Raw genomic sequence first — 27,109 nt, 5'->3', positions numbered from 1 at the left:
CTAGGTCCAGTTGATCATCCCAGGACTCCTGCTGGCTGGGCTAGGTCCCTCCTCTATGAACAGAGGAAGATTAAACTTCTAGGCTGCAATTTGCCAAACAATGGCAGAATCATTTTTAACATTCAAAATAAAACTGGGCCCTTAATTCCTAAATTGGTCCTCACCTTTTTTCTTCTGGGATGTTCTCCAAGAGCATTTGAAGGAAATCCTGGAAGAAGAAAAAAGCAAATCATTAAAGATGTCCATCAATAAATAACCCTGCCTGGAGTCATGCCGGAGACTGAGCATTCCCAGCTGCTGACAGCTCACCTGCTAGGGAAGGTAGGCTGACACTGAAATATTAGGCTACATACTCAGTTTATTAACTTACCAGGGCATCAGTCCAATCAGTTATAGAGATTTATTTTTGTAAAAACCACAAACAAATTGAAAAAAAGTAATGTTTGTTATTCTGACCTAACCCAACAGTTTATTTCATTCCATGTTTAACTATTTTCAAAAGGCTAGCCATAGCACCCGGCACTGTCCCTCTAACTTAACCGTGTTCTCCTCTTCATCAGCTTTCCCTAGAGATCCTGCTGTGGGTTTGTTGCTCAGTCATCTCTGACTCTTTTGCACCCCTGTGGACTGTAGCCCGCCAGGCTCCTCTATCCATGGGATTCTCCAGGCAAGAATACTGGAGTGGGTTGCATTTCCTTTTCTAGGGGATCTTCCCAATCCAGGGATTGAACCCATGCCTCCTGTGTCTCCTGCACTAGTAGGCAGGTTCTCTACCACTGAGCCACCAGAGGTCCTGTTATATACTGAATAATCGCAACCCTGAGAGGCTAGTAACTAATGGCTTTTTTGCATTGCTCTATGGATAATAAAGATAAAAACCAAGACAATTAATACCCCACTGGAGGAACAAAGATGTCACAATCCCAAAAATAGCTCACGGGCTCCTGCCTCCATCTGCAGCCTCTTCTGGTGCCACGGCACAAGTCCTCAATTGTTTGATATTTAAGATGTTTCAAGAATAGATTTTTTTTTTTTTAAGTCTTAGGGCATGACTTACACACATACCCATTTTACCCTTTACTATGGAAAATGGAAAATTTCAGACACATTCAAAAGTAGCAAAGTGTAATTAACCTTCACATACCCAGTGTTCCAGAGCCAATCTGCGCCATCCACTCACTTGCCTCCTGCGTTATTTAGAAGTAAATCTCAAACGTTAACATAATTTCACCAATCAATGTTTCAGTAAATACCTCCAAAAGATAAGGATTCTTTTAAAATACACCCATAATATAAGAAGACCTAAAAATATCTGCATATGAATATTCAAAATCACATTTATATTTGATCTGCATCTTGCGTATAGTGACCAATCTTTTCAGTCCATCTTATCCTGGAATCTTGATTTGGTCTAAACTACGGTTGTGAGATAAAACATAGGATACCCAGGTAAATTGAAGGCATACTTACGTGAAAAAGTTCTTTGTTCTTATTCTGAAGTTTTAATTTACATGGGGGTTGTACATTTTTATATGCTAAATGGGTAAGCCTAGTGTCAACCCTTCCTCACCTGAAGGTTTGATAAGATACATTTTGGGTAAATACAGAACATGAAACACACAAGAACAATATTTAACTTTCTAGGGACTTAATATTGAGTGATAAGTAAGACCTGAACTTAAAGGTTTTCTTTTAATAAATTGGAAATCACCTTTTAAATTGGTCCTTAAAGAGGGCACATGCGTAAGCCCAGATGATAAAATATGACACTGCCATTAATAAATGAGCATCCCTTCAGATGGACGCCCCTACCACAACCTAGTCTGCAGACCCAGGGTCAGCACAGGGCTCTGATGAGATCCATGTAACTCAGAGTGTGAGATGCAAGCAGCAGCGCAGACCATTGTATTACAAACAGATGGAATTACATGGGACTAGAAATCTGCAAGCAATTTGTATGACAAGGTGTTCTTTCTCTATCATGGCACTGAGCATAGCCATCACTACACTGGCGGAGTCAGCTGTCCCTTCCTATGTGTTTATGGGTGATTAGGTCCATTTCTTCCAGAGACAGAATTTCCCTATTAAGAGCACTGGTGAAAGATTTATTTCTTGCAACCTCTGTTCTCCTTCTAAGACTCTACTTGCCTATTGCTGCTTCACCCAAAGTACATAACACAAATACAACAAAACTAATATTAACATATATCAGTCTAAGTACACTAATGTTCATAATAGCACTGTTTACAGTAACCAAGATATGGAAGCAACCTAAGTGAGCATCAACAGATGAATAGATGAAGAAGATATGATAGATAACACAGACACACACACACACATATATGCACACAATGGAATATTACACGGCCAGAAAAAAGGAATGAAATAATGTCATTTTCAGCAACATGAATGAACCTAGAGATTGTTATACTACGTGAAGTAAGTCAGACAAAGATAAATATATGACATCACTTATATATGGAATCTTAAAAAATGAGACAAATGGACTTATTTACAAAACTGAAAGAGACTCACAGACATAGAAAACAAATTTATGGTTACCAAAGGGGAAGGCGGGAGGAATAAATTAGGAGTTTAGGATTAGCAGATACACATTATTATATTACACAACACTATGTATAAAATAAACAAGGTCCTACTATATAGTGCAGGGAACTATATTCAATATCTTGTAGTACATTATAATGGAAGATAGGCTGAAAAAGAATGTATGAAACACTTTGCAGTACACTAGAAACTAACATAATGTTGTACATCAACTATCAGTTCAGTTCAGTCACTCAGTCATGTCCGACTCTTTGCGACCCCATGAATCACAGCACGCCAGGCCTCCCCGTCCATCACCAACTCCCGGAGTTCACTCAGACTCCCGTCCATCGAGTCCGTGATGCCATCCAGCCATCTCATCCTCTGTCATCCCCTTCTCCTGCTCCCAGTCCCTCCCAGCATCAGAGTCTTTTCCAATGAGTCAACTCTTCGTATGAGGTGGCCAAAGTACTGGAGTTTCAGCTTTAGCATCAGTCCTTCCAAAGAAATCCCAGAGCTGATCTTCAGAATGGACTGGCTGGATCTCCTTGCAGTCCAAGGGACTCTCAAGAGTCTTCTCCAACACCACAGTTCAAAAGCATCAATTCTTCACCGCTCAGCCTTCTTCACAGTCCAACTCTCACATCCATACATGACTACTGGAAAAACCATAGCCTTGACTAGACGGACCTTAGTCAGCAAAGTAATGTCTCTCCTTTTGCTGTCTAGGTTGGTCATAACTTTTCTTCCAAGGAGTAAGCGTCTTTTAATTTCCTGGCTGCAGTCACCATCTGCAGTGATTTGGGAGCCCAATAAAATAAAGTCTGACACTGTTTCCACTGTTTCCCCATCTATTTCCCATGAAGTGATGGGACCGGATGCCATGATCTTCGTTTTCTGAATGTTGAGCTTTAAGCCAACTTTTTCACTCTCCTCTTTCACTTTCAACAAGAAGCTTTTTAGTTCCTCTTCACTTTCTGCCATAAAGGTGGTGTCATCTGCATATCTGAGGTTATGATATTTCTCCCGGCAATCTTGATTCCAGCTTGTGTTTCTTCCAGTCCAGCGTTTCTCATGATGTACTCTGCATAGAAGTTAAATAAGCAGGGTGACAATATACAGCCGTGACGTACTCCTTTTTCTATTTGGAAGCAGTCTATTGCATCAACTATACTTCAGTGAAAAAAAATTGATCAGTAAAAGATGGAAGGAGACAATCCCAAATAGAATGCAGTATAGTATATACTGCAGTGGGTATATTGAGAAAAAAGTATCAAAGGAAACAAAAGCAATATTTAGAAAGCAAACAAATATTTTTGACTGAGGTTCTTAAAGTCATGATTTTATTATATTAATAATTATTTTGTAAAAAAGTTGAATCAGAAATTAATTTTTCATAATCTGATATATTATTAGATTATTTTGCAGATATTTCATTGGCTTAATGACAGAATTCTTGCTTCTTAAAAATGCAAGTACTGTAATTATAATTTCTTACTAATTTTACTGTATTATCTCCTTATAGTCCATATCAATTTATCCTATATTTGTCCAGTAATTTATGCTCAATTAAGTGGGGGGAAAATTACATTAACTCAATGACAAGGGGGAAAATTTAATTGCATGAGAAGCAGGAAATCCAGAGTTAACCTTAATTCTGCCCTTTTGCATTTTCCTATTACAATTGGATCTTTCTTTACAAAATTGCAGAACACAATGTTTCAGATTTTCTGTGAATACAATAAAAGTGTAGGAGGTCCCCAAGAAGCCCTGCTTTACTTTTTAAAAAAGGAAACTGTCCCACTTCTTAGCAGGTGGCCATCTGCCTCTTCTTGCTCAGAGCAGAGAGCTGCAGGCCACACAGCGAGCTGAAGGCTGCCCATCAGTCCCAAGGAGGACAGGTCTAAGGGATCACAGTTCAGTTCAGTTCAGTTACTCAGTCATGTCTGACTCTTTGTGACCACATGGACTGCAGCAGGCCAGGCCTCCCTGTCCATCACCAACTCCCAGAGTTCACTCAAACTCACATCCATTGAGTCAGTGATGCCATCCAACCATCTCATCTTCTGTTGTCCCCTTCTCCTCCCGCCTTCAATCTTTCCCAGCATCAGGGTCTTTTCAAATGAATCAGCTCTTCGCATCATGTGGCCAAAGTATTGGAGTTTCAGCTTCAATATCAGTCCTTCCAATGAATATTCAGGACTGATTTCCTTTAGGATGGACTGGTTGGCTCTCCTTGCAGTCCAAGGGACTCTCAAGAGTCTTCTCCATCACCACAGTTCAAAAGCATCAATTCTTCAGCACTCAGCCTTCTTTATAGTCCAACTCTCACATCCACACATGACTACTGGAAAAACCATAGCCTTGACTAGATGGACCTTTGTTGGCAAAGTAATGTCTGGATCACACTGAATCATGAAAGCTCAATACCTCAAGCATCCCTAAGACACGAAGCCTGTATCTCCAGGGAATGTTTGTCTGCAGTGCTAAACATTCTTCTGTCCTGTGTTCCATCCAATCCAAGAAGACACTTGGTCTCACCAGGGTAGTCTTTGTACCACCAGTGGAATCAACTCAACTGGTCCTTCTTATTCTGTTAATACACATAATCTCATGGACATGAGTTTGAGTAAGCTCCGTAAGTTGGTGATAGACAGGGAAGCCTAGTGTGCTGCAGTTCATGGGGTTGCAAAGAGTCGGATGTGACTGAGCAACTGAACTGGCACATAATCTTAACTACAAAATACTAGTTTTCCTGGTTCCATTCAGAAATTGGCATATACACCCAGAGTGGACTAATCACAGAAGCCTTTCCCCATTTTCCACAACAGAATGTTTAAAAAGAAAGATGTCTCTTTTGAGTATTCCTTCCCTTACCACTTCTTTTCAATTCTTTCATCTGTCTTCACTCTTTACTTCAGCATGTTGGCATTTTTATAAAAGCAACTTACAAATATCACTTGGACAAGGAGGGTTTTCCTTCAAGACTGATTCTAGGATCATTAACAGGACTTAAGGCACTGATTTGATCTAGGATCAATGAGAAAGTCAGTTAGCAACAAATACTAGGGCCCTAGTTTCTTAAAACTAGAGTATGCCTGAAAATATTAAAGCCAAAGACACAAAAATAACAACATTCCTGCTAATTGGACAGTGACTTGCGGTGAAATTTTATCTAGATCCTTGACAACTGTTACAAGCCAATAATCTAGTCAAAAAATGTATTCCTTGGGAAGTTTTTTTTTTCATTTCTTATTCTCCTAATAATCTATATACTAACCAGGTCAGCCCTAGATAGCTTATTTTGGTTATTACCTAAAAACACTAAATAAAGCATTAAAAATTTTTTTTAAATGACACCAATTTTGGCACATGGTTACTTTGGTAATTATTTTATAGTACCGGTGAAAGTTTTCAACAAAAAGCAGATGCATGTAGCTTCTCCTGGATAAACTGACTCTGGCTTGATATTTACACAGAACTAGGAATTTCTGTCAGAGGTTTTATGAATAATCACTATGGTCATAAGGAGGGGACAGTAGGAGGGACAATACAAATAACCAAAATATTGAAATAAGGACAGTGATGGCAGGATAAATGCTGAAAAGAAATGGAATGGTCAGGAATCAGTCATTGCTCAAGAGAGCAATTTTAGTTGAGAGGTAGAAAGATGATAATTCTGAAATACTGGGTAGATGAAGTGTTCAGAAATGAAAGGATTCAAAAGTCAATAGGAAAAAGAAGATTTTGAAGATCTTCTTTGTATAGAAACTTCCTCATCAAAAACTAACTAGCAATATAAACAAAACACAATCCATTTTCAAAAAGTTAGCAAAAATGTCACTAGCAGCAACCAAACAAGGAAAGAATACAGCCTGTGGCATAAACTTCAAAGAATAAAGCTAAAGAAAGAAACATAACATTCCAAGACAGCCTCCAACCCTCCCTCTGCACCACCCCCTCCATCATGCTTAGCTGTAGTGGTACTGGTGAATTGCCCAAACCCCACAAGTTCTCACAAATACCCACACATTTGGAAAAAACACAGGAATATTTTTATTTTTCCTCTCTTTTTGTCTGTAGAGGGGCTGAAAACGTTTGCTCAGTTGAGATGAGCAAAACCTGGGAAATAAATAACTGAGGATGATACTCTTATGAACTGTATAGGTTCTAAGGCTCCAAGCTGAATTGGAAGAACAATATTAATTGGGAGAATACCTGCAATGGAAAAAGCAGTACCCAAATTAGGTGAAGAGAATCTTGGATGGGAAAACTTTAACAAAATGTCAAGAGTTGGTGGAGCCAAATTCTTACAACAAAGGCTATACACAGCCCCAGTGGAGCTCTTCTCCTCCACCTCTCCAATATCCAAGCTTCAAACTAGAGCTCAGAGGGGAAGAAAAACATGTCTAAGAGAAATTGCAAAAGAAATCGAAGATAATGTTCCAATACATATGAGAATAAATACAGGGTCAGGACAGTGCAACTCATGCTGAGAATGAGCAAGAAAAAAGTATGGCAGCTATGCAAACCAATACAGCAAAAACCCACATAACGAGAGAGCTAGAAATAAGCATAATGTAAAAGACAAAGAATCCAGTCTTGAAGAAAACATAATCCAAGGCACAGAAGATAATTCTCCACAAATGCTTTACACTAAAATATAAATTAAAAGAAAATAACAATAACATGGCGCGGAGCTAGAGGGGCCGAGAGGCGCTATCCCAGCTCCAAGGTCAGGAGTGGCAGCTGTGCTTCACTGGACCAGCCTTGAGGATATACCCGAGGTACAAGGTCAGAGAAACCCCAGTAAGATGGTGGGCATGGAGAGAGGGCATCAGAGGACAGACAGAGAAACTACAATCACAGACAACTAGCCAATCTAGTCACACAGACCACAGCCTTGTCTAACATGATAAGACTGTAAGCCATGCCATACAGGGCCACCCAAGACAGATGGGTCATGGTGGAGAGTTCTGACAAAATGTGGTCCGCTGGAGAAGGGAATGGCAAATTACTTCAGTATTCTTGCCTTGAGAACCCCATGAACAGTATGAGAAGGCAAAAAGATAGGACACTGAGAGATGAACTCCCCAGGCTCGTAAATACCCAATATGCTGCTGGAGATTAATGGAGAAATAACTCCAGGAAGAATGAAGAGACAGAGCCAAAGCAAAAACAACACCCAGTTGTGGATGTGACTGGTGATGGAAGCAAGGTCCGATGCTGTGAAGAACAATATTGCATAAGAACCTGGAAAGTTAGGTGAAAAGACCCTGATGCTGAGAAAGATTGAAGCGGGAGGAGAAGGGGACAACAGAGGATGAAATGGTTGGATGGCATCACTGACTCAATGGATGTGAGTTTGGGTAAACTCCAGGAGTTGATGATGGACAGGGAAGCCTGGTGTGCTGCAGTCCATGGGGTCACAAAGAGCTGGACACGACTAAGCAACTGAACTGAATAAGAACATAAATTCAATAAAATGAAAATTCAAAGACAAGATGACAAAACAATAAAATGAGAGGAAGAGATTTCAAAGCAAAGGGAATAAATTAGGGACCAAAATAATACCACCATAGGAGCATTAATAAAATGGAAACATCAAGAAAAAGAATCGCCATTAAAGAAAAATAATAATACTGTTAATAACATTAATAATAAAAATAATACTGCTTGAGATAAACATATTCTGTGAAGAACAAAAAGACAAAAGCAAATAACTAGAAAATAACATGTATGGAGGACAATGATGATATGACAAAAATAACCAGTAACCTTGAAATTCAGCATACTGTAAGGGAAAAAAAAAATGAATGTGTTCAAAGATACAATTAAGATAATTTACTGAAACAAGGAAGAATAGATGTTGAGTCTAAAGATGCAGTGTTTTCCAAGAAAAAAAAAACAAAACAAAACTGATGCAGACTCATGAACACCAAGTCACTTTGGATTAAATTAATAAACATCAAAGGTAAAGAATTCTTCTGTCATCTGAGTGGTATAAAGAGGGGAAAACAGACTGACTTTAAAAGTTTCAACAGCAGTATTTAATGCCAGAAGGCAGTTGAGCAATAGCCACAATGTTCTGAGGAGATGAAAATATGACCCAAGAATATTATACCCAGCCAGTTTGTAATTCAAATGTAAAGGCAACAGGCAAACATTCTCAAGCAACTTGAACTTCAATTTAACAACAAAATTTAGCCAACAAAGTGCTGAATCAAAAGAAAGCATTCATGAATATAGAAGCAGGGTAAAATGACTATTATTGAATAATGAAAACCTTTAAATACAGAACTAGGACTATACAACTGTGAAAATTACAGTAACATCACACACTATTAATGATATAAACATGAACTATGTAAAAATATTAATTAAGAAAAATCTAGAACCAGGGAAAAAGTAGTTGCAACATAACTACTGGTTTCCTCATCTTTTATATTAATGTTAATATATGAGAATAAATTGACACTTTCTAAAATTAAGATATATATCTAAAAAGGAAAAAACTAACAATCTCAACCTCTTAAAGATTTTTTGTAATTGTGTTTCTTAACTGTAGAAGAATCTTTTAGGAAATGATCTCTCTTATATTTATCTTAAGCTCAAGAAAGTCTTTTATATTCAGTTTAGTTTCTTTTTCATGTGTTAAATTCAAGTAAAATAAAATTTAAAACATTTTTTTCATTAAAAGCACATAGTCTATTTTTATAAAACTATTTCTAAATACATCTATCTATAAATGTGTGTATGATCAGGCATGTAGGAAATGGCAACCCACTCCAGTATTCTTGCCTGGAAAAACCCTATGGACAGAGGAGCCTGGTGGGCTATAGTCGATGGGGTTGCAAAGAATCAGGCCCTACTGAGCAACTAAGCACACACATACACACACACACACACACACAACATATATAGAAAGATAGAAATGGATAAAAGAAATGCAACTTCTAGAATGATATTCACCTACTATTAATTATAGTAGATTTTGAGATTTTGAATGATATTTACATTCATTGTATTTTTCTGTATTGTTTATTAATTTTTTTATAATGAGTATGTGTCAGTTGAAAGAGCAATAATTTCCAAACTTACTGTGGGACTGGCAGAAGGACAGAAATAGAGATCAATAGAATTTAGAACTGAGAGACCAGAAATAAACTCTTACCTTTACGGTCAACTGATTTTCAACAAGGATGCCAAGACAATTCAATGGAGGGTAAGACTAGTGTTTTTGACAAAAGTGGAAGTGAGACAACTGGATATTCACACAAAAAACAATGAAGCTGAGCCATCTACCTTACACCATATACAAAATTAACTCAAAATGGGTAGGAGACCTAACTATAAGAACTAGAATGACTAAGCTCTTAGAACAAACATACAAGCAACTTTTTAATTAGGCAAGAAAATATTTTTAAGTCATGTATCTGATAAGGAACTTGAATCTAGAAGGTATACTCTTACAACTCAATAATAAGAGACAACCCAAATAAAAAATCAGAAAAGGATCTCAATAGATATTTCTCCTAGGGCTTCCCAGGTGGTGCCAGTGGGTAAATAACCTGCCTGCAAATGCAGGAGACATAAGATCCACAGGTTCATCCTCTGGATGGGGAAGATCCCCGGGAGGAGGGCATAGCAATCCACCGCAGTATTCTTGCCTGGAGAATCCCATAGATAGAAGAGCCTGGTGGGCTACAGTGCATAGGGTCGCAAAGAGTCGGACACGACTGAGGCAATTTAGCATATACACAGACATTTCTCAAAAAAAGATATACAAATGTCCCATAAGTCCATGAAAAAATCCTCAACATAGTTACCAGAAAAATGCAAGTTAAAACCACAGTGAAATACCATTCACATCCACTATGATGGCTATTATCAAAAAATAAAATGACAAGTGTTGGTAAGGATGTGGAGAAATTGGAACCCTTGTGCATTGCTGGTGAGAATGCAAAATAATGTAGCCCTTGTGGAAAAACAGTATGGCAGTTATTAAAAAAATTAAATCAGTATATAATGCAGCAATTCCAGTTCTAGGTATATATTCAAAAGAATTGAAAGCAGGGACTTGAACAGATATTTGTACACTAATATTCATAGCAACATTATTCACAAGAGCCAAGAGGAGTAATTAATGGATGAGAGGATAAACCAAATATAGTATATGTATACTATGGAAATATTGATTCTTAAAAAAGAATTAAGGGAATTAATTCCCTGGTGATCCAATGGTGAGGACTCTGTGCTTTTACTGCCAAGGGCTCAGGTTCAGTCCGTGGTTGGAGAGCTAAGATCCCACAAGCTATGTGATACGATCTAAATAAATAAAAACAAATAGGAAGAAAATTCTGATACATGCTATACAACATGGATGAAAGTGGAAGGCATTTTGTTAACTCAAATAATCCAGATACAAAAGGACAAATATTATATTATTCCATTTGCATGAGGTGTCTACAATAGTCAAACTCAGAGACAGAAAATAGAATGGTGGTTGCTAGGGGCTGAGGGGAGGGAAGAATGTGGAGTTATTGTTTAACGGATACAAGTTTCATTTGGGGAAGATTAAAATGTTCTAGAGGTACATGGTGGTGATAGTTGACAAAAATGTGAATGTACTTAATGCATTAACTATACACTTAAGAATGGTTTAAATGACAATTTTCTTACGTATATTTCACCACAATTTAAGAGGTTAGAAAGTAAAATTAAAAAAAGAGAAATGAAGTACTGATACGTGCTACAGCATGAACTTTGAAAATATGTTAAATGAAAGAAGCCAGTCACACAAGGCCACATATTATATGACTCCATTTATACGGAATGTCCAGAATAGGCAAATCCATAGAGCCAGAAAGTGGGTGATTGGTTGTGTACAACTGAGGGGGAGGTGGAAATTGGGCAGTGACTGCTAATAGGTGTGGGATTTCTTTTGGGGTGATAAAATGTTCTGGAATTAGACAACAGCAATGGTTGCACAATATTATGAATATACTAAAAACCACTGACTGACTGGTACACTTTAAAAGGGTGAATTTTATGGTATGTGAATTGTATCTCAATAACGCTGTTATGAGAAAACAATAAAGCCATAATTCAAAAGAGTTAAACAAAAGTAAAATGGAAAGTTTGGTAGAGGGAGCACTAAGTGTCCCATGGAAAGCTGTTACGAGAATGGTCACGGTAAACCTAATGCACTCCTTCAACTCGGCAGTATCTTGGTGAGAAGAGGTTTGGGTTGGTCAGTCCCCCAACCATATAAGACTCCTGAGCCAGTTTTCAAGCTCCCCTTCCTAATACATGTTTAGAAATATGACCCCTTTATCGCAACCAAAGAATAAGAAGAGTGTGGAGACACGGAACAGCTATCTAGTTGTGTTGCACTCAGGCTATTCCTTGCATGTGTGTTTGGATTCTACATGCACACCCTTTGCACCTAACATTGTGCACAATTTGACTTCAAAACTATATATGAGCACAATTGTCACACACACAAACACAACCGTCCAATCTGGGCTGAGACTGCAACCTTTATTCTCCACCAGCTATGAGGGCTGTTTTCAGCGCCTCTGCCTCTTTGATAACTTTCTCGCTATGTGCAGCTCAGCCTAACACCTGGCTAAACACCTGGCTCTCTCTGACAGGCTAGCCTGTTTGAATATTTCAGTGTATCTTGTTTTTAATCTATTTATCAAATACATATGGTGCATATACTGTGTGTGAATCATATACTAAGGACCGGTGAAATGAAGAGCACATCCTGGCCTTATCGAGCTTACACACAGAATGGAAGGGAGAGAAAAGAAACAAAAGGACCTGGAAAGGAAAACATAATTATGAAGAATGGTGATGGCAATGAAGACAATGAAAAGGGCAGAGGGTAGAGAAGAAAAGGGTGGACGCATTTCTGTTCCGCGAGAGGGACTCTGGGATTGTGGTGTTGAAGCTGAGACAGAGGACGAGAAGGAGCCCACCTTGCAAAGCTCATGGTGGAGGAGAGAGTGGAAATCGCTTTGTTTCTGGTTTTCACTTCAGGTGCAACTACCCACAGCCCTTTGCACATAGGACAGGTCTGGATTACAGCCTGTCCTAAAAGACAGGGTGATGACCCTCCCAGAAACACTTCTGTGTCCACTTCATTAACTTCCTATTTTTCCTATTGCACTGAAACGTAAATCTTTTCCCTACTTTTTAATACACAATGTAGTTACCACATGCCACACCCTCTCCAGCTATATATCATGGACTCAAGAGGACTCACTAATTACCTGAGAAAGAATCAGCTGCCCATGGAAAGTGTGCACAAACTTTCTTAAAAATGAAAAATAGGTGTCCTCTCCAAGTGTTTTGGCAAGGAACTGGAGAAGGAAATAGCCCTAGAAGAAAGGAAGGAGAAAAAAAGATGCCCATCATGGGTTCATCAGAAAAATACTTACAAAATCAACTCTAACTTACCCACCAGCACCTTATGCTCACCTAGAAAGTTTGGACTGACCTGTCCCAGGCAGCCCTTTGCATTGTTACTAGTAGGGCTGGGTTTGGAGCTTAAGGATCAAATGTTTCAACCCATTTGTCACTGTCTCATTTGCCCTTAGCTTACATGAAACCTGGATGTCCATTAGGGACCAATAGGGGAATGGGGCCCAGCTCCTCTCTCCTTTAGCTATCAGAAAAGGATTTTACAAATTAAAATACTTAAAAAAAAAAATCACTCTGGTCTTCTAGTGGGAACCTGACAGCAATTTTAAGATTCTGCTCTTCAAAGCTGACATGAAGCAGGGAGAAGGGAGGCACAGGGAAGGGAAAAGTTCCCCTTCCTTTGATTCATGCTTCATGCTGGGTGTGAAATGCTTTAACTGTTGGACGATCAGAATCTGCTCAATCAAATGTCATTTACAATGTTGACCATATATTTGTTTTGCCCCAACCATGTTACTAACCTTCACTGTTCACATGTAAAATCTTAAAAGTCCTGCACCATAATAACTGGCTTCTGTCACTCAGAGAGGCTTACCTTTAAGTAATGAACCTGCATGAAGGCCTTCTCCGGATTAAGCCCATGTCTTATGACAGACGATCCTGAGTCACTCACATGGCCAGTTTTTTCTTTATTGGGTCTGAAATGATGCAGTAAAATTTTCTTTAAGTATAGCATATTCTTAACTACTTGGACCACAATATTGCCTTATTTCTTCTTTACAGAGTTGCCTAACAGTGTCAATTCTATTCAATAGTGCCAGGTAGAATTTTAAGTGGTTTACGTTATAAATTCATATACTGAACAAGGAGGGACTTATATTTTGGGTTGGCAACCTGAGGTTGGCTATTGGCAATATTTTACATCACCTTATCCAAGATTAAAGCTTGCCAGACCCTCAAGGAATCTAAGTTCCAATATGAATTATTTAAGAAACTATACACTTTTCTTTTGGTGGGAATGTTGGACTGGGAAATGCAGTGGAAAATGTAGCTTTGCTTGGAAGAGTAAAGAACTTATATATTCCAAAAAATTCTGAAAGCCCCAATGTTATCCACTTCTCTTGATTTGCATTGAGTAATTAAGGCTCCTTTAAGAAATATTTGTACTCTGAAGCCATTTTAGAATCCCAAGAACAAAATAAGAAGAGGCATAGAGGCCCATGTTTTTAGAACAGAGAGAGACATTAGTAATCACATACTTTAGCCTCCTCATTTCACAAATGAGGGAAATGGGCACACAGAAATTAAGTCTGTATCCAAGGTCTCACAGCTTGTTTTGATTCATGGTGACATTAAGGATCCAAACCAGTCTTCTTATTCTCCATCAGAGCATTTTCCATTAAGCTCTATGGTTTTAAATATTTTTAAAAATTTCCCTAATAAAACATAATTGTGTTACAGTGACAATTCAACAACTAAATTCAAAGTAAGTGACAGAGCATTTACAGCTTTTAGCTGTTCGACAACCAGTCACTTATTGGACAAACTCTGAAGAGTGTGTGCTGGGGTGAGGGGAAGGCAAGGGCTGACAAGAGGGCTGGCACATCAGAAAGGCAAGAGGTTATTTTTACTTTTAGTTATATATTTATTTTTTGTTGTTTTAAAATGTATTTTATTGGCATTGAGTTGACTTACCATGTGTGTTAATGTCTGCTATACAGAAAAGTGATTCAGTTATACACATATATACATTTTTTTCATATTCTTTTCCACTATGGTTTATTACAGGATATTGAATATAGTTCCCTATGCTATACAATAGCACCTTGTTGTTTATCCATTCTACAGATAATAGGTTGCACCTACTAACCCCAACCTCGCAGTTCTTCCCTCCCTACTCTCCTTGGCAACCACAAGTCTGTTCTCCGTATCTGTGAGTCTGTTTCTGTTTCATAGATAACTTCATTTGTGTCACACTTGAGATTCTGCATATAAGTAATATTATATGGTATTTGTCTTTCTTTCTGACTTACCTCACTTAGTATAATAATCTCTAGTTGCATCCATGTTGCTGCAAATGGCATTATTTCATCTTTTATGGCTGAGTAGTATTTCACTGTATATATATATGGGGCGTTATTTTAAAAGGTAGTTGATCTTACAAAGTATACAGTCTTTGGAATCTGAAAGACTTAGTGTTGACTCTCAAACCTACTACTTACTACCTGTTACTTACTAGCAGGTTAACTTAAATTCTCTAACCCTCAATTTATTGATTTGCAAAACTGGGAACAACTTTACCTATCTCTCCCGGGCCTGTGGGGAATAATTGAAATAATATATGAAAAGCCCTTCGTGAGGGCAAGGGATACATAAATTACTCAGTAACTTGGTAAAACTTTCTAAAGTCATGAGCAGTAAGTCTTGCTGAATTCAAGGTTGGTCATCAGATGTTAGAGGCAGTAGATTTCAATGGTTCATCCCCTTAATCCTCTGTGCCCACCGACACAAACAGGGAAGTGTGTTGGCCCTGAACAGCAGTGCCTGAAGATGACCCAACTTGCCAAACAAGTCCCTTCGTAGTGTGCTCTAGCTGCCAAGGAAAGAATCCACGATTAAGTCTCTGCTGAATATTCTAATTCATTATTCCAGCAGACACAGGCTCAGAACCAGCAGATACCTAAAGAGAGATGATGACCAGCCACTAGCGTGAATGTGCATAATTTGGATTTTTCTACTTGATTCCTAGACATGACCATACTTGCAGGAATAACTATTTAGTCCCTTTCATCTTTATTTAAGACTCCACTGAAAAGCATTAACTTTATTCCTGCTCTCAAGTTTGTCCTGGAGTTGAATGTTTATTTTATAAAGAAAGCCATGCTGGCTTTGATAGGAAAGCCCACCAGCCAGACCCTTGGGGGGAAGGAAGACTTCTCGGAGTCAGCCTGAATTCAGACCAGTTTTCCCAGCCCCACGACAGACAGAGTTGTTTCTTTTGCCCTTGAGCCCTGAATGGAGACTGTTAGAAGGGGAGAACACTGGAAGACCAACCTAAATCTCTGCTCCAAAGGCTGGCTTCCAGGCTTAAGTTTCAAATGATGACTTTAGTTGGCACTTTTTTCCTTTGACTAAAAACGTCCTTTTAGGAAGCATTGCTCTTTTCCTCTCCTCTTCCACCCTCTCCAAGTGTTCAAGAAAATGCTTTTATGCTGAGAGCATCCAAGGCAAATATACAAGTCCCCAAGAGAGTCCTCTTAAAGTAGACACAGTGCTGGAGAGAGCAGTGCCCGGGCGAGCTTTGTGAGAAATCAAAGTGGGTGGTTTCACAAGGAGAGGATACTCCCCGAGTGGAAAAGGGATGACTTCCATGTCTGTGCTGTTGTGATTCTCATGATACCACTTACTCCCAGTCTGTTCAGGGAGACAAAGCAGAGAGAGAGAGAGCTGGAAACAAATGAACTACCGCTACCTACAGTAACAGGTGAGTCTCACAGGTGAATGAACTGTCACACCCAAAAAGACTACATGTGTGTGCATGCTACGTCACGCTTCAGTCGTGTCCAGACACTATGGACTGTAGCCTGCCAGGCTCCTCTGTTCATGAGATTCTACAGGCTACATACAATTGTACAACTCCAGTTAAAAGAAGTCAAAGAACATGTAAAACAGATCTATAAGGATACAAATCAGAATAAAGGTTACCTTTGGGAGGGAGTATAAACAGAGTAGGGAAAATAGAGAAAAGTTTCTGGGATGGTGGGAATATTCTATGCTAATCTGAGTGGTGCTTTAATGAAGATAAATAGCAAAAATCTATTGAGCCATCTAGAAATATCTGTGCACTCTAGTGTATATGTATTTCAATAAAAAAAAGTTAAGAAAAAAATAGATGCACATGAAATAGTACACATTTTGTGAAAATAAAATGGACTTAGTCCAGAAAAGGGGCTTTGCTGTTCAGGTGCCATGAACACATGATTAGGGTTAACTAAGAATCAAGATTGCCGGGAGAAATATCAATAACCTCAGATATGCAGATGACACCACCCTTATGGCAGAAAGTGAAGAGGAGCTAAAAAGCCTCTTGATGAAAGTGAAAGTGGAGAGTGAAAAAGTTGGCCTAAAGCTCAACATTCAGAAAACGAAGATCATGGCATCCAGTCCCATCACTTCATGGGAAATAGACGGGGAAACAGTGGAAACAGTGTCAGACTTTATTTTGGGGGGCTCCAAAATCACTGCAGATGGTGACTGCAGCCAGGAAATTAAAAGATGCTTACTCCTTGGAAGAAAAGTTATGACCAACCGAGATAGCATATTCAAAAGCAGAGACATTACTTTGCCAACTAAGGTCCGTCTAGTCAAGGCTATGGTTTTTCCACTGGTCATGTATGGATGTGAGACTTGGACTGTGAAGAAGGCTGAGTGCCGAAGAATTGTTGCTTTTGAGCTGTGGTGTTGGAGAAGACTCTTGAGAGTCCCTTGGACTGCAAGGAGATCCAACCAGTCCATTCTGAAGGAGATCAGCCCTGGGATTTCTTTGGAAGGAATGATGCTAAAGCTGAAACTCCAATACTTTGGCCACCTCATGTGAAGAGCTGACTCACTGGAAAAGACTCTGATGCTGGGAGGGATTGGGAGCAGGAGGAGAAGGGAACGACAGAGGATGAGATGGCTGGATGGCATCACTGACTCGATGGATGTGAGTCTGAGTGAACTCTGGGAGTTGGTGATGGACAGGGAGGCCTGGCGTGCTGCGATTCATGGGGTCGCAAAGAGTCGGACATGACTGAGCGACTGAACTGACTGAACTGAAGCTCTCTACACCTAAGGACTAGTTAAATGAAAAAATTTTAATGACATTGTAAGAGGCAGCAAGAACTGTGGCAAATACAGGTGGCCTAATCTACTCCTATTTTCATCTATCTTCTTTACTGCCACTTGTACAATTAAGTCTGAAAAGTTAAACACTCACTTTCCAAGTGTCCTTGCAGTTACCAAGAATCAGAAGACATAGTTCAGGAAAAAAATAGATGTCTGCTGTGGTTGGTAGTGAGGTTTTGGGAAAGCTTTTGCTTTCTTTACTAAAGGGGAAATATCCCCCGTACATGGTGGATGGAACTGCAGCTGCCACTTTGCAACCATGAGGCAGCAAATCAACATGCTTGGAGACAAGGATGGAATGAAAGAAGGTAAACACTCTTCCAAGACTACCTGCCTCCACACTTACTGTAAGAGAAAGTAACTCCCATCTGTTTTTAAGTCAACATTGCTTGACTACTCTATTAGTTGAAGCCAGATTCATTCCTAATGGATGGAGAATTGAACTAATACTAATAGCTGCCATTCCTGTTATCTCCTTGGGCTAGGTACTCTGCCAAGCTTTTTTATGTATCATGTACTTGTACCCTCACAAGAACCTAAGGGGGTAGGTACTGTGACGATGCCCATTTAAAAGCAGGGGAAAGTGAGGCCTGGAGACAACCACAAAGCTAGAGGTGGCAGAAGTGAGGCTGGAACCCAGGTCCGTGGAACCCCGAAGTCTTTGCTGCTTTCTGAGGCCCCCACCTCAATTGTGCTGAATACTCAGTGGAGAATCTTTGACAACATGTTTCCTCTCCCTGAAGCTCAATTTTCTCACCTGTAAAGAGTATGATGAGGCTCAGATAATGTAAAAGCACTTTGTAACATAAAAGTGTTAAGCATCTCTTCAACATTTTACACCAGTGTTTATTTCCTTGGCTGGAACACATGGAATGTGAGAGATCAAGTTACCAAGGTCATTTGGGCTTAAATGCCCTTGGTTTCTATTGTACCTGGCACCAAATGTAACAACTGAGATTGGCATGACCTTTCCCTGCCCACCTCCTTCCTTTTCCACTCACTCTCAGACGCAAAATGGACATTAAAAAATCTGTCAGATGGCGGTGATATTTGATACATGATTGGATTTGGAATCAAATCTCCTGAAGAAAGAACCAATTCTGCAGGACGATTGCCAATGGTGGGATTTGAGAAAAGGCCTCCGAAAGGTGCTCAAGCATGTCAGCTTGAGGTCTCAACACCTACTGCTCTGCCGCAGCCCGGATGGGCCGTCTGCCAGCACTCTCCGTCTTGTACTCCTTGGCATGAAAGTGAGAGCCACAACACAGCTTCATCTGTAAACCTGCTGCTGTGGTGCTTCAGCCAGGGACAAAGCCTCCCAGAAATGAGACAGAAAGGGGTTGATCAGCATCCCAGCATCCATGCTCTATCAGCGGCAGCTGCCCCACAGGGGTCTGACAGTCTGGTGGCAGGGCATCACTCACCCTGAAGTAATGGAGGACGTTAAAGACCACCTTTGTGAAGACCCCTGGAGAATTCTGAGCCTCGAATACACACATGACATCTCCCAGGGAAGCAGCTAACACACTGGTTAAGAATCTTGACTCTGCCACTTACATGCCATATAATCTTGAGTGAGTCAGGCAACACCATGACTCACTTGAGCCCAGTTTTCATCTGTAAAATGGGGGCAGTGATAGTGACTGTGGCTGTTGGAGTGTCTAAAAGCACTTAGCCAGAGTGCCTGTTGGCATTTCGTAAGCACAATATGCGTGTGTGCATGCTGTCGCTTCAGTCGTGTCCAACTCTTTGCGACCCTATGGACTGTAGCCTGCCAGGCTTCTCTGTCCATTGGATTCTCCAGGCAAGAATACTGGAGTGGGTTGCCATCACCTCCTCCAGGGGATCTTCCCGACCTAGGGATGGAACTCATGCCTCTTACGTCTCCAGCATTGGCAGGTGGGTTCTTTACCACAATCGTCACCTGGGAAGCCCAAGCACAATATAGACAAAGCTAAGGTGGCTCAGCAGTAAAGAATCTGCCTGCAGTGCAGGAGCTGTAGGAGGCGTGGGTTCGATCTCTGGGTCAGGAAGATCCCTTGGAGGAGGGCACAGCAACCCTCTCCAGTATTCTTGCCTGGAGAACCCCATGGACAGAGGAGCCTGGTGGGCTACAGTCCATGGGGTCACAAAGAGTTGACACGACTGAAGTGACTTAGCACGCGTGCACAGTCTCATCATAGTGAATACTGATTGGGGTCAGGTGTGCCAGCTAAGCCTTCCTCTGACAGGCAAAGATATTAGAAAGACATCACCCTATAGTCACATGTGTACAATGCTATTATTGGGGGAAGCAGGGGAAAGGATACACAGGAACTCTGTTATTTTAGTAGCTATTTGCACATCTAAAATTATTTGTAAATAAAAATTTTTTAAAAACTGATGAGGCACATAAATGTAGTCCCATGCCTTCTCTTTGTGTTAGTTAGTGTTAGTTGCTCAGTTGTGTCTGACTCTTTGCAACCCTGTGGACTGTAGCCCACCTGGCTCCTCTGTCCATGGGATTCTCCAGGCAAGAATACTGGAGCAGGGTGCCATTTCCTTCTTCAGGGGATCTTCCCGATCCAAGGATCAAACTTGCATTGCTTACATCTCCTGCACTGGCAGGCAGGTTCTTTACCACTAGTGCCACCTGCTCAGATACTCCTGATTTGGAGTGTAAACCCTCCTGTGGCTGATCTGTAAGCCCGCTCCTTGCTGTATCATCATCAGAAAACAAATTGAAAAAAAAAAATTCAGGTATTGCTTAAAATTCTAGTAAGCTAGGTCTGGGCATGTTCCTGACACTCCCTGACCCCCACAACCCCCTACAGTCTATACCACTCTGTGAAGAGATTAGTAAAATTCTGGGTGAAAATGGTGGCAGAATGATTGAAAGTATAGGAATTGTATGGTCCTCTCATGGTTTCTGCAACAATTTTTCCATCTATAGAATGTGCTGCATAATGAACACTCGCCACTGCCTTGCCTTTGGACAGTGTTAGCAAAGAGGACAGGACAAAAGTTTGTGCACACCTTTAACTAATGAAGTTGTATCATGTCGAAGCTTCTGGTGTTTGGCCAAAGTTTGATTATCTGTGTGTTTTTCACAGTGGATTTAACAGCTACCCAGCATGAAGGTTTTTTCCCATCAGGGACCATTATCCTATAGCAGACACAGCAGGCTATCATGCCAGTGTTGAAAAAGGCAATTGATAAAATGATTTAAGACAGAAAGAGGCACCTCTCCAGGGAGCCACAGGAAAGTGAAGAAGGTATATTCTGTCCCCTGAGGGTGAAAGAAGCCAGTGGTTGGTACACAGAGCAAGAGAGGTCAGCTGCTGACGAGGGCGATGAGAAAAGACTCTGTAGTTAGCAGAACTGTGGAAAACACAAAAAACTCCACAAATTTGATAAGCAGGGCAGGGAAATGAAAGAAAAAACTTAGAAAAGCAGGAAGTAATGAGCATTAATAAAAAACCAAAATAGTCGAGTTTTGAATGGCCATAAATCAGGAATTCCTTTCTAAGAATAAAATCCCCAAAAAAGAAAAAAAAAAAAAAAGAATGGATTAATACAATTAGTTTGTGCAGTCTATCATCATGTTCAGCACACCAAGAGGTAATTTGTACTGTTTTCAAAGGAGAAAAAGAAGCAAACGAGCAAAGTGTGCCCAGGATAAGGGGGTGTTGTAAGAGGGCCTGTACAAAAGAGGAAAGGGGGTTGCTGGAGGAAGCTATCTACAAGAGCTGGGAAGCTGGAAATTCATTGCCAGAAAGGTAGACATTCCAAATGAGTTTGTGCTAAGGGAGGATGCCCAGGACAATAAAAAGGGCTTTTGCAGCAATGTTTAGAGCCTAAAGAAAACCAAGTGTTAAGAGGTGACAGGATGAACAGAACTACTTGACTCCCACTTTGCTTCAACCTTTCTGCCCAGGAGAATAATTTTCAAGCTATATATGGTAGAACAAGCATTGTTATGTGGGAACTAATGTTTCCTATTTGAGAACTGATTCTTGGTATCAGTGGACAGGGTGACTTCACTATTTACAGAAGTTCTGACTCCAGGCCAGGTGAGGGGCATGTCACAGCTCAGAAAGCTTCCACCTGCAATCACAGGCCTCTGGAATCATCAAATCATGGAGACAATGGGAAGGGGACTGATGGAGATAGACAAACGTCATTCTGATTTTGCAAAGGAAGATGGAATAAGAGGAGGGGAAGCAAAGTCTGTGACCGTGTATCGAACAGATAGCTTGTGAGCAGTTAGAAAATGATGGGCTGCAAGGAGGTAGCATGGGATCTTGAGGGTGACTTCCAGAAATTCACTGTGGGTATCAGCATCCTGACTTCTCTAAGGCAGCTGGCAGGATGGAGGTAGTGGTGAGCACATGGTGGCTATTTCATAGCTTTGCAGAAGGTTAAAAAACAGAACCTCAATGCTGTTGATTAATTACTTGCTATAACTGGGAGGGAGTCCTTCCAAGGAATGATGACTTACTGGCTTAATAAATTTGCAAATAAGTTGAGTATGGCAGTCTAACTGGTTGACTGATAGCATCTACAGTCAAAAACAGAAACCACAGGCTGGAATGAGGATCTGAAATTAATAAAAACAACAATCAAGAAGGATAAAGAAGCTTTTAAAAGTATTTAACTATGAAAAAGATTTGGTATATTACATTGTCTGTAAACTCAACAGGCAGCAAGAGGTGATGATGTGGCTTTCCAAAACAATAAACAAATAGTAGGTGAGATCAATAGGAGCAATGAGGATTAACAGGGAGTCCTGCTGGGGATAGGGGCAGACAGCAGGGAGAGCAGACTCTGGAGCCAGACTTGCCTCTGCTTTCATCCTGGCTCCGCCACTTTCTAGAGGTAGAAAGGTGGTCAGTTGCTAGATGCATACTGTTTCCTCATTCATCAAATGGGGAGGAAGATGGTACTGGTACCTAGAGCCATTTTGAGGATTAAATAAGTGTATGTCAAGTGCTTAAAATAGTGTTTCGCACATCGGAAGCACTCAATGAATGTAACTGAAAGAAAAGGAAAAAATGTAATGAAAGCGAAAAAAACGCATAGGAATTGGAATGGTAAGACGGTCCTGAGAAGTAGTATATATAATACCAGGTTTAAAAATGGAATATGTTCAATACTTTGGCCACCTGATGCGAAGAGCTGACTCATTGGAAAAGACCCTAATGCTGGGAAAGATTGAAGGCAGGAGAAGAGAGTGACAGAGGATGAGATGGTTGGATGGCATCACTAATTCAATGGACATGAACTTGGGCAAACCCCGGGAGATGGTGAGGGACAGGGAAGCCTGGCGTGCTGCAGTCCATGGGGTCACGAAGAGTCGGACACAACTTGGTGACTGAACAACAACAGGAATGGTCTACATGTGAGTGTCCTCAACTAACTCTATTAATAGCTGTCCTTTCTTTTCTGAGTTATCCAGATGAAGGGAAGCAATAATAGTGAGACTGCACTCTTCACAGGTGTAACCTCAAATAGAGCGCTGTGTTCAGTTCAGGTGTCCACTGGACAAGGCCATGGTCAACAAAGAGAACAGCAAAGAACTTCACTCAAGGAGGGAAGTGTCCTCCCAACCCTGCGACCTGGTGACGAGAAAAGGAAAGACCACGGTCTACAGATACATGGATTGTTTCGGGGAGAAGCGGTAAATCCTGTGCAACTCTGGAGATGAGGGCTAAGAGGACAGACTCTATATGCAGGCAGGCTCCAGCCTAAGCTAAGGAAGGCTGTTCCAAGACAGGCAGTTTCCACAGAACCCTTAGAATACTCAGATAGAAGCTGGGTGGCTGTCAGGGAGATAGAAGGTTAGGCAAAAGCACTTTTAAGGTCCTTTCTGACCTAACAGTCCACGACTTTATGAGGTGAGAGAGCCCAGAGTATATTTGAAAATGACAGTGAAGTTGCTCAGTTGTGTCTGACTCTTTGCGACCCCATGGACTGTAGCCTACCTGGCTCCTCTGTCCATGGGATTTTCCAGGCAATACTACTGGAGTGGATTGCCAAGTATATTTAAGCTGCAGCATTCAGAAATAAAACATCATTCCTCCAGTACAATGGAGTTAGTAGGTTTGCCAGGCAGCCTTGTTGGTGGTTGTGGTTTAGTTATTAACTCATGTCCAACTATTGTGACCCCATGGACTGTAGCCTGCCAGGCTCCTCTGTCCATGGGATTCTCCAGGCAAGAATACTGGAGTGGGTTGCCATTTTTTTCTCCAGGGGATCTTCCCAACCCAGGAATAGAACCCTGCTCTCTTGCCTTTTAGGCATATTCTTTATCCACTGAGCTATGAGGGAAGATCAATCGCTATTCATCTTAGCCTCACTAAATCCACAAAGGGTGATTTTGATGTAAAACAAACAAACAAAAAAACCCTAAATGAATTAGAGGAACCATAACTGAATTTTATTCAACCACACATATTCAGGGCTCGGCTTAGCTAAGGAGCATCGTATCCAAGCAATTGTTACTTTTTGTACAGTGTTGTCTTTGAGAGGTGAATGCAACATACCTGAACTAGTATCCTCATAAGCCAGGATAAAAGGGGCCTCTCACTGTCCAGGGCCAAGGTGATCATCACAGAGCACAGGCTGTCAGTCTGCTATGGAAAACTATTTTTTTTGGGTAATGTCAAAACAAAACAAAAACTCCATGACTTTATCTCAGAAAGAGGCAAATGAAACACATATGACTTCTTTTGACAAGGCGAGGTTAGAAGCACGCTTTGAACACTGACAGCATGTGTGGAGCCGTATGCTGAAATGATGGGAAGGATCGTCTCCTCTTATGACTCAAAGAGGAGCAGATGGTCTGTGGGAACGGAGAAGGACTTTTCCCTCCTGGGTGGAGAACGGCACCACGCTGGGGAATAGAGGTGGCAGGGGATGGAGGGGTCGCCTGAGTTTGAAGCCCAACACACACCTGGATGTAAAACAGGACGAGTAGTTGGGAAAGCAGCTCTGTACTCAACACTCTGTTGAGGCCTTACGTATAATATGCTGTGCACTAATGGTAAGTGTAAGGTAAGACTAGTCCACACGGTACGGTTTGTAAAAGCAAAAAACTAGAGATTATCAACATGTTCAAACAAATGGTTAGTCCGTCATGGACTATCCATAACCTGGAATATTTTGGAGCAGTTAAAAAAAAAAAAAGACTTTCGTGTGTCAATAACAGCACAATCATCAGGATTACCCAGGGTGGAAAAAATTAACACACGCACTGGTGTGTATATACTTATACTTGATGGATGCTTCCTTGGAAGTGAATCATCTCTGCGTGGGGTGTTATACCACAGACACCATGGCGACGTCTTCCTGGCATCCAGCACTGGGAGCGGCTCCTCTGGTTGCATCCACAGCCCTGAGGACAGCAGCTGCCTCCTGTGTTAAGTTCTCCTTCTGGCTCTCCTTTGGAAAACTTCTGGTCAACCCTACTAAGGCTACAGTGATGTTATACAACATCCAGTGATTTCTATCAGTCTCTCTCTTTTTTAAACAATTGAGAAAAGATGCAACTTGTATATCATAAAATTCACCTTTTGAAAAATGTGTAATTTGGTGGTTTTTAGTATACTTACAAGGTTGTGCAAACACCAGTATCGAATTCCAGAACATTTGCATGACGCCCAAAAGAAACCCCATAAGCAGTCACTTTCCATTTTCTCTTTCTCCCTCAGACCCTGGAAACCGTTAGTCCACTTCTCGTCTCAATGTGCACGCATGCTCAGTCGCTTTAGTCATGTTTGACTTTTTGTGATCCTATGGACTGTAGCTTGCCAGGCTCCTCTGACCAGGGATTCTCCAGGCAAGAATGCTGGAGTGGGTTGCCATGCTCTCCTCCAAGGGATCTTCCCGACGCAGGAATTGAGCCCGTGTTTCCTGAGTTTCCTGCATTGCAGGCAGTTTCTTTACTGCTGAGTCATCGGGGAAGCTCTCTTATCTCTATAGATTTGTCTATTCTGGATGTTTCGGATAAATGGAATCGTACAACATTTCCTTTTATGTCTAGCTTCTTGCAGTTAGCATGGTATTTTCGAGATTCATCCGCTCACGTAGCAGGGGCCCGTGCTTCAGTTCCTTCTTATGGCTAATGAGTATTCCATTGTATGAATATAACACATCTTATTTACCAGTTCATCTGTTGATGGACAGGGGTTGCTTCCACTTTTTGGTTATTAAGAATAATGCTACTATGAACATTCCTGTACATGTTTTTGTATGAACTTATGTTTTCATTTTACATGTAAACTTCAAAGTGAAATCTCTGGTTTGGATGGTAACTCTATGTTTAAACTTCTGAGGATCTGCTGGACTGCTTTCCAAAGGAGCCGTATTGTTTTATATTCCCGCCAACAGTGTATGAGGGTTCTAATTTTTCCAAATCCTCATTGTCCTTTTTGCTTATCTTTCCAGGTGGCCTAGTGGTAAAGAACCCTCCTGCCAATGCAAAAGACGTAAGACACTTGGGTTTGATCCCTGTGTCAGGAAGATCCCCTGGAGGAGGACATGGCAGCCCACTCAGTATTTTGCATAGAGAATCCCAGGGACAGAGGAGCCTGGGGTCACAAAGAGTTGGACACAACCAAAGCGATTTAGCACATTCTAGTAAGTATAAAGTAATATTTCACTGAGGCTTTGATTTGCATTTCTCTGATGACTAATAATGTCAAGCATTGTACGTGCTTCTTGGCCATTGTATATCTCCTTTGGAGAAATGTCTATTCAGATCCTTTAATTATTTTTAAATTGAGTTGTTTGTCTTTTTATTGAGTTGTAAGAGTTCTTTACATATCCTAGATACAAGTCCCTCAGAATTATAATTTGCTTTCTCTTATATATAAATATAAAGTATATTATAATATACTTTCTATCATTCTGTAGGTTGTCTTTTCACTTTCTTGATGGAGTTCTTTGAAACACAAAAGTTTGAAACTTAAAAAGTCCAATTTATTGATACTTTCCTTCTTTGATTTTTGACCCTCCTTAGGTGTCATATCTAAGAAACTGTTACTTAATCCAAGCTCATGAAGACTTATACCTATGGCTTTTTCCCCTAATAGTTTAATAGCTTTAACTTACATTTAGGTCTTTGATCTATGTTGAGTCTGTTTTCGTATGTGATGTGAAGCAGAGAGTCTGATTTCATTCTTCGGTATGAGGATATCCAGCTATCCCATGCACGTTTGTTGAAAAGAATATTCTTTCCCCCAATGAATAGTTCTGGCACCCT

General features: G+C 40.5%; 1 protein-coding gene across 1 annotated transcript in view; it reads right to left on the bottom strand.

Moving 5' to 3' along the window:
* AOPEP (aminopeptidase O (putative)) overlaps window positions 1-27,109 on the bottom strand; it is a 344,774-nt gene that overhangs the window by 116,803 nt on the left and 200,862 nt on the right. The window contains exons 7-9 of the mRNA XM_068973712.1: window positions 13,574-13,676; window positions 12,828-12,935; window positions 165-208 (exon numbers count right to left, since the gene is read on the bottom strand). Coding sequence (XP_068829813.1) covers window positions 165-208; window positions 12,828-12,935; window positions 13,574-13,676 — 255 coding nt within the window. The remainder of the gene's footprint in view (window positions 1-164; window positions 209-12,827; window positions 12,936-13,573; window positions 13,677-27,109) is intronic.

This window comes from Capricornis sumatraensis, chromosome 6 (assembly GCF_032405125.1).
Source record: "Capricornis sumatraensis isolate serow.1 chromosome 6, serow.2, whole genome shotgun sequence".
Lineage (NCBI taxonomy): Eukaryota > Metazoa > Chordata > Mammalia > Artiodactyla > Bovidae > Capricornis > Capricornis sumatraensis.
The sequence above is the reverse complement of the archived record's forward strand: the minus strand, read 5'-3'. Positions and strand labels throughout refer to the sequence as shown.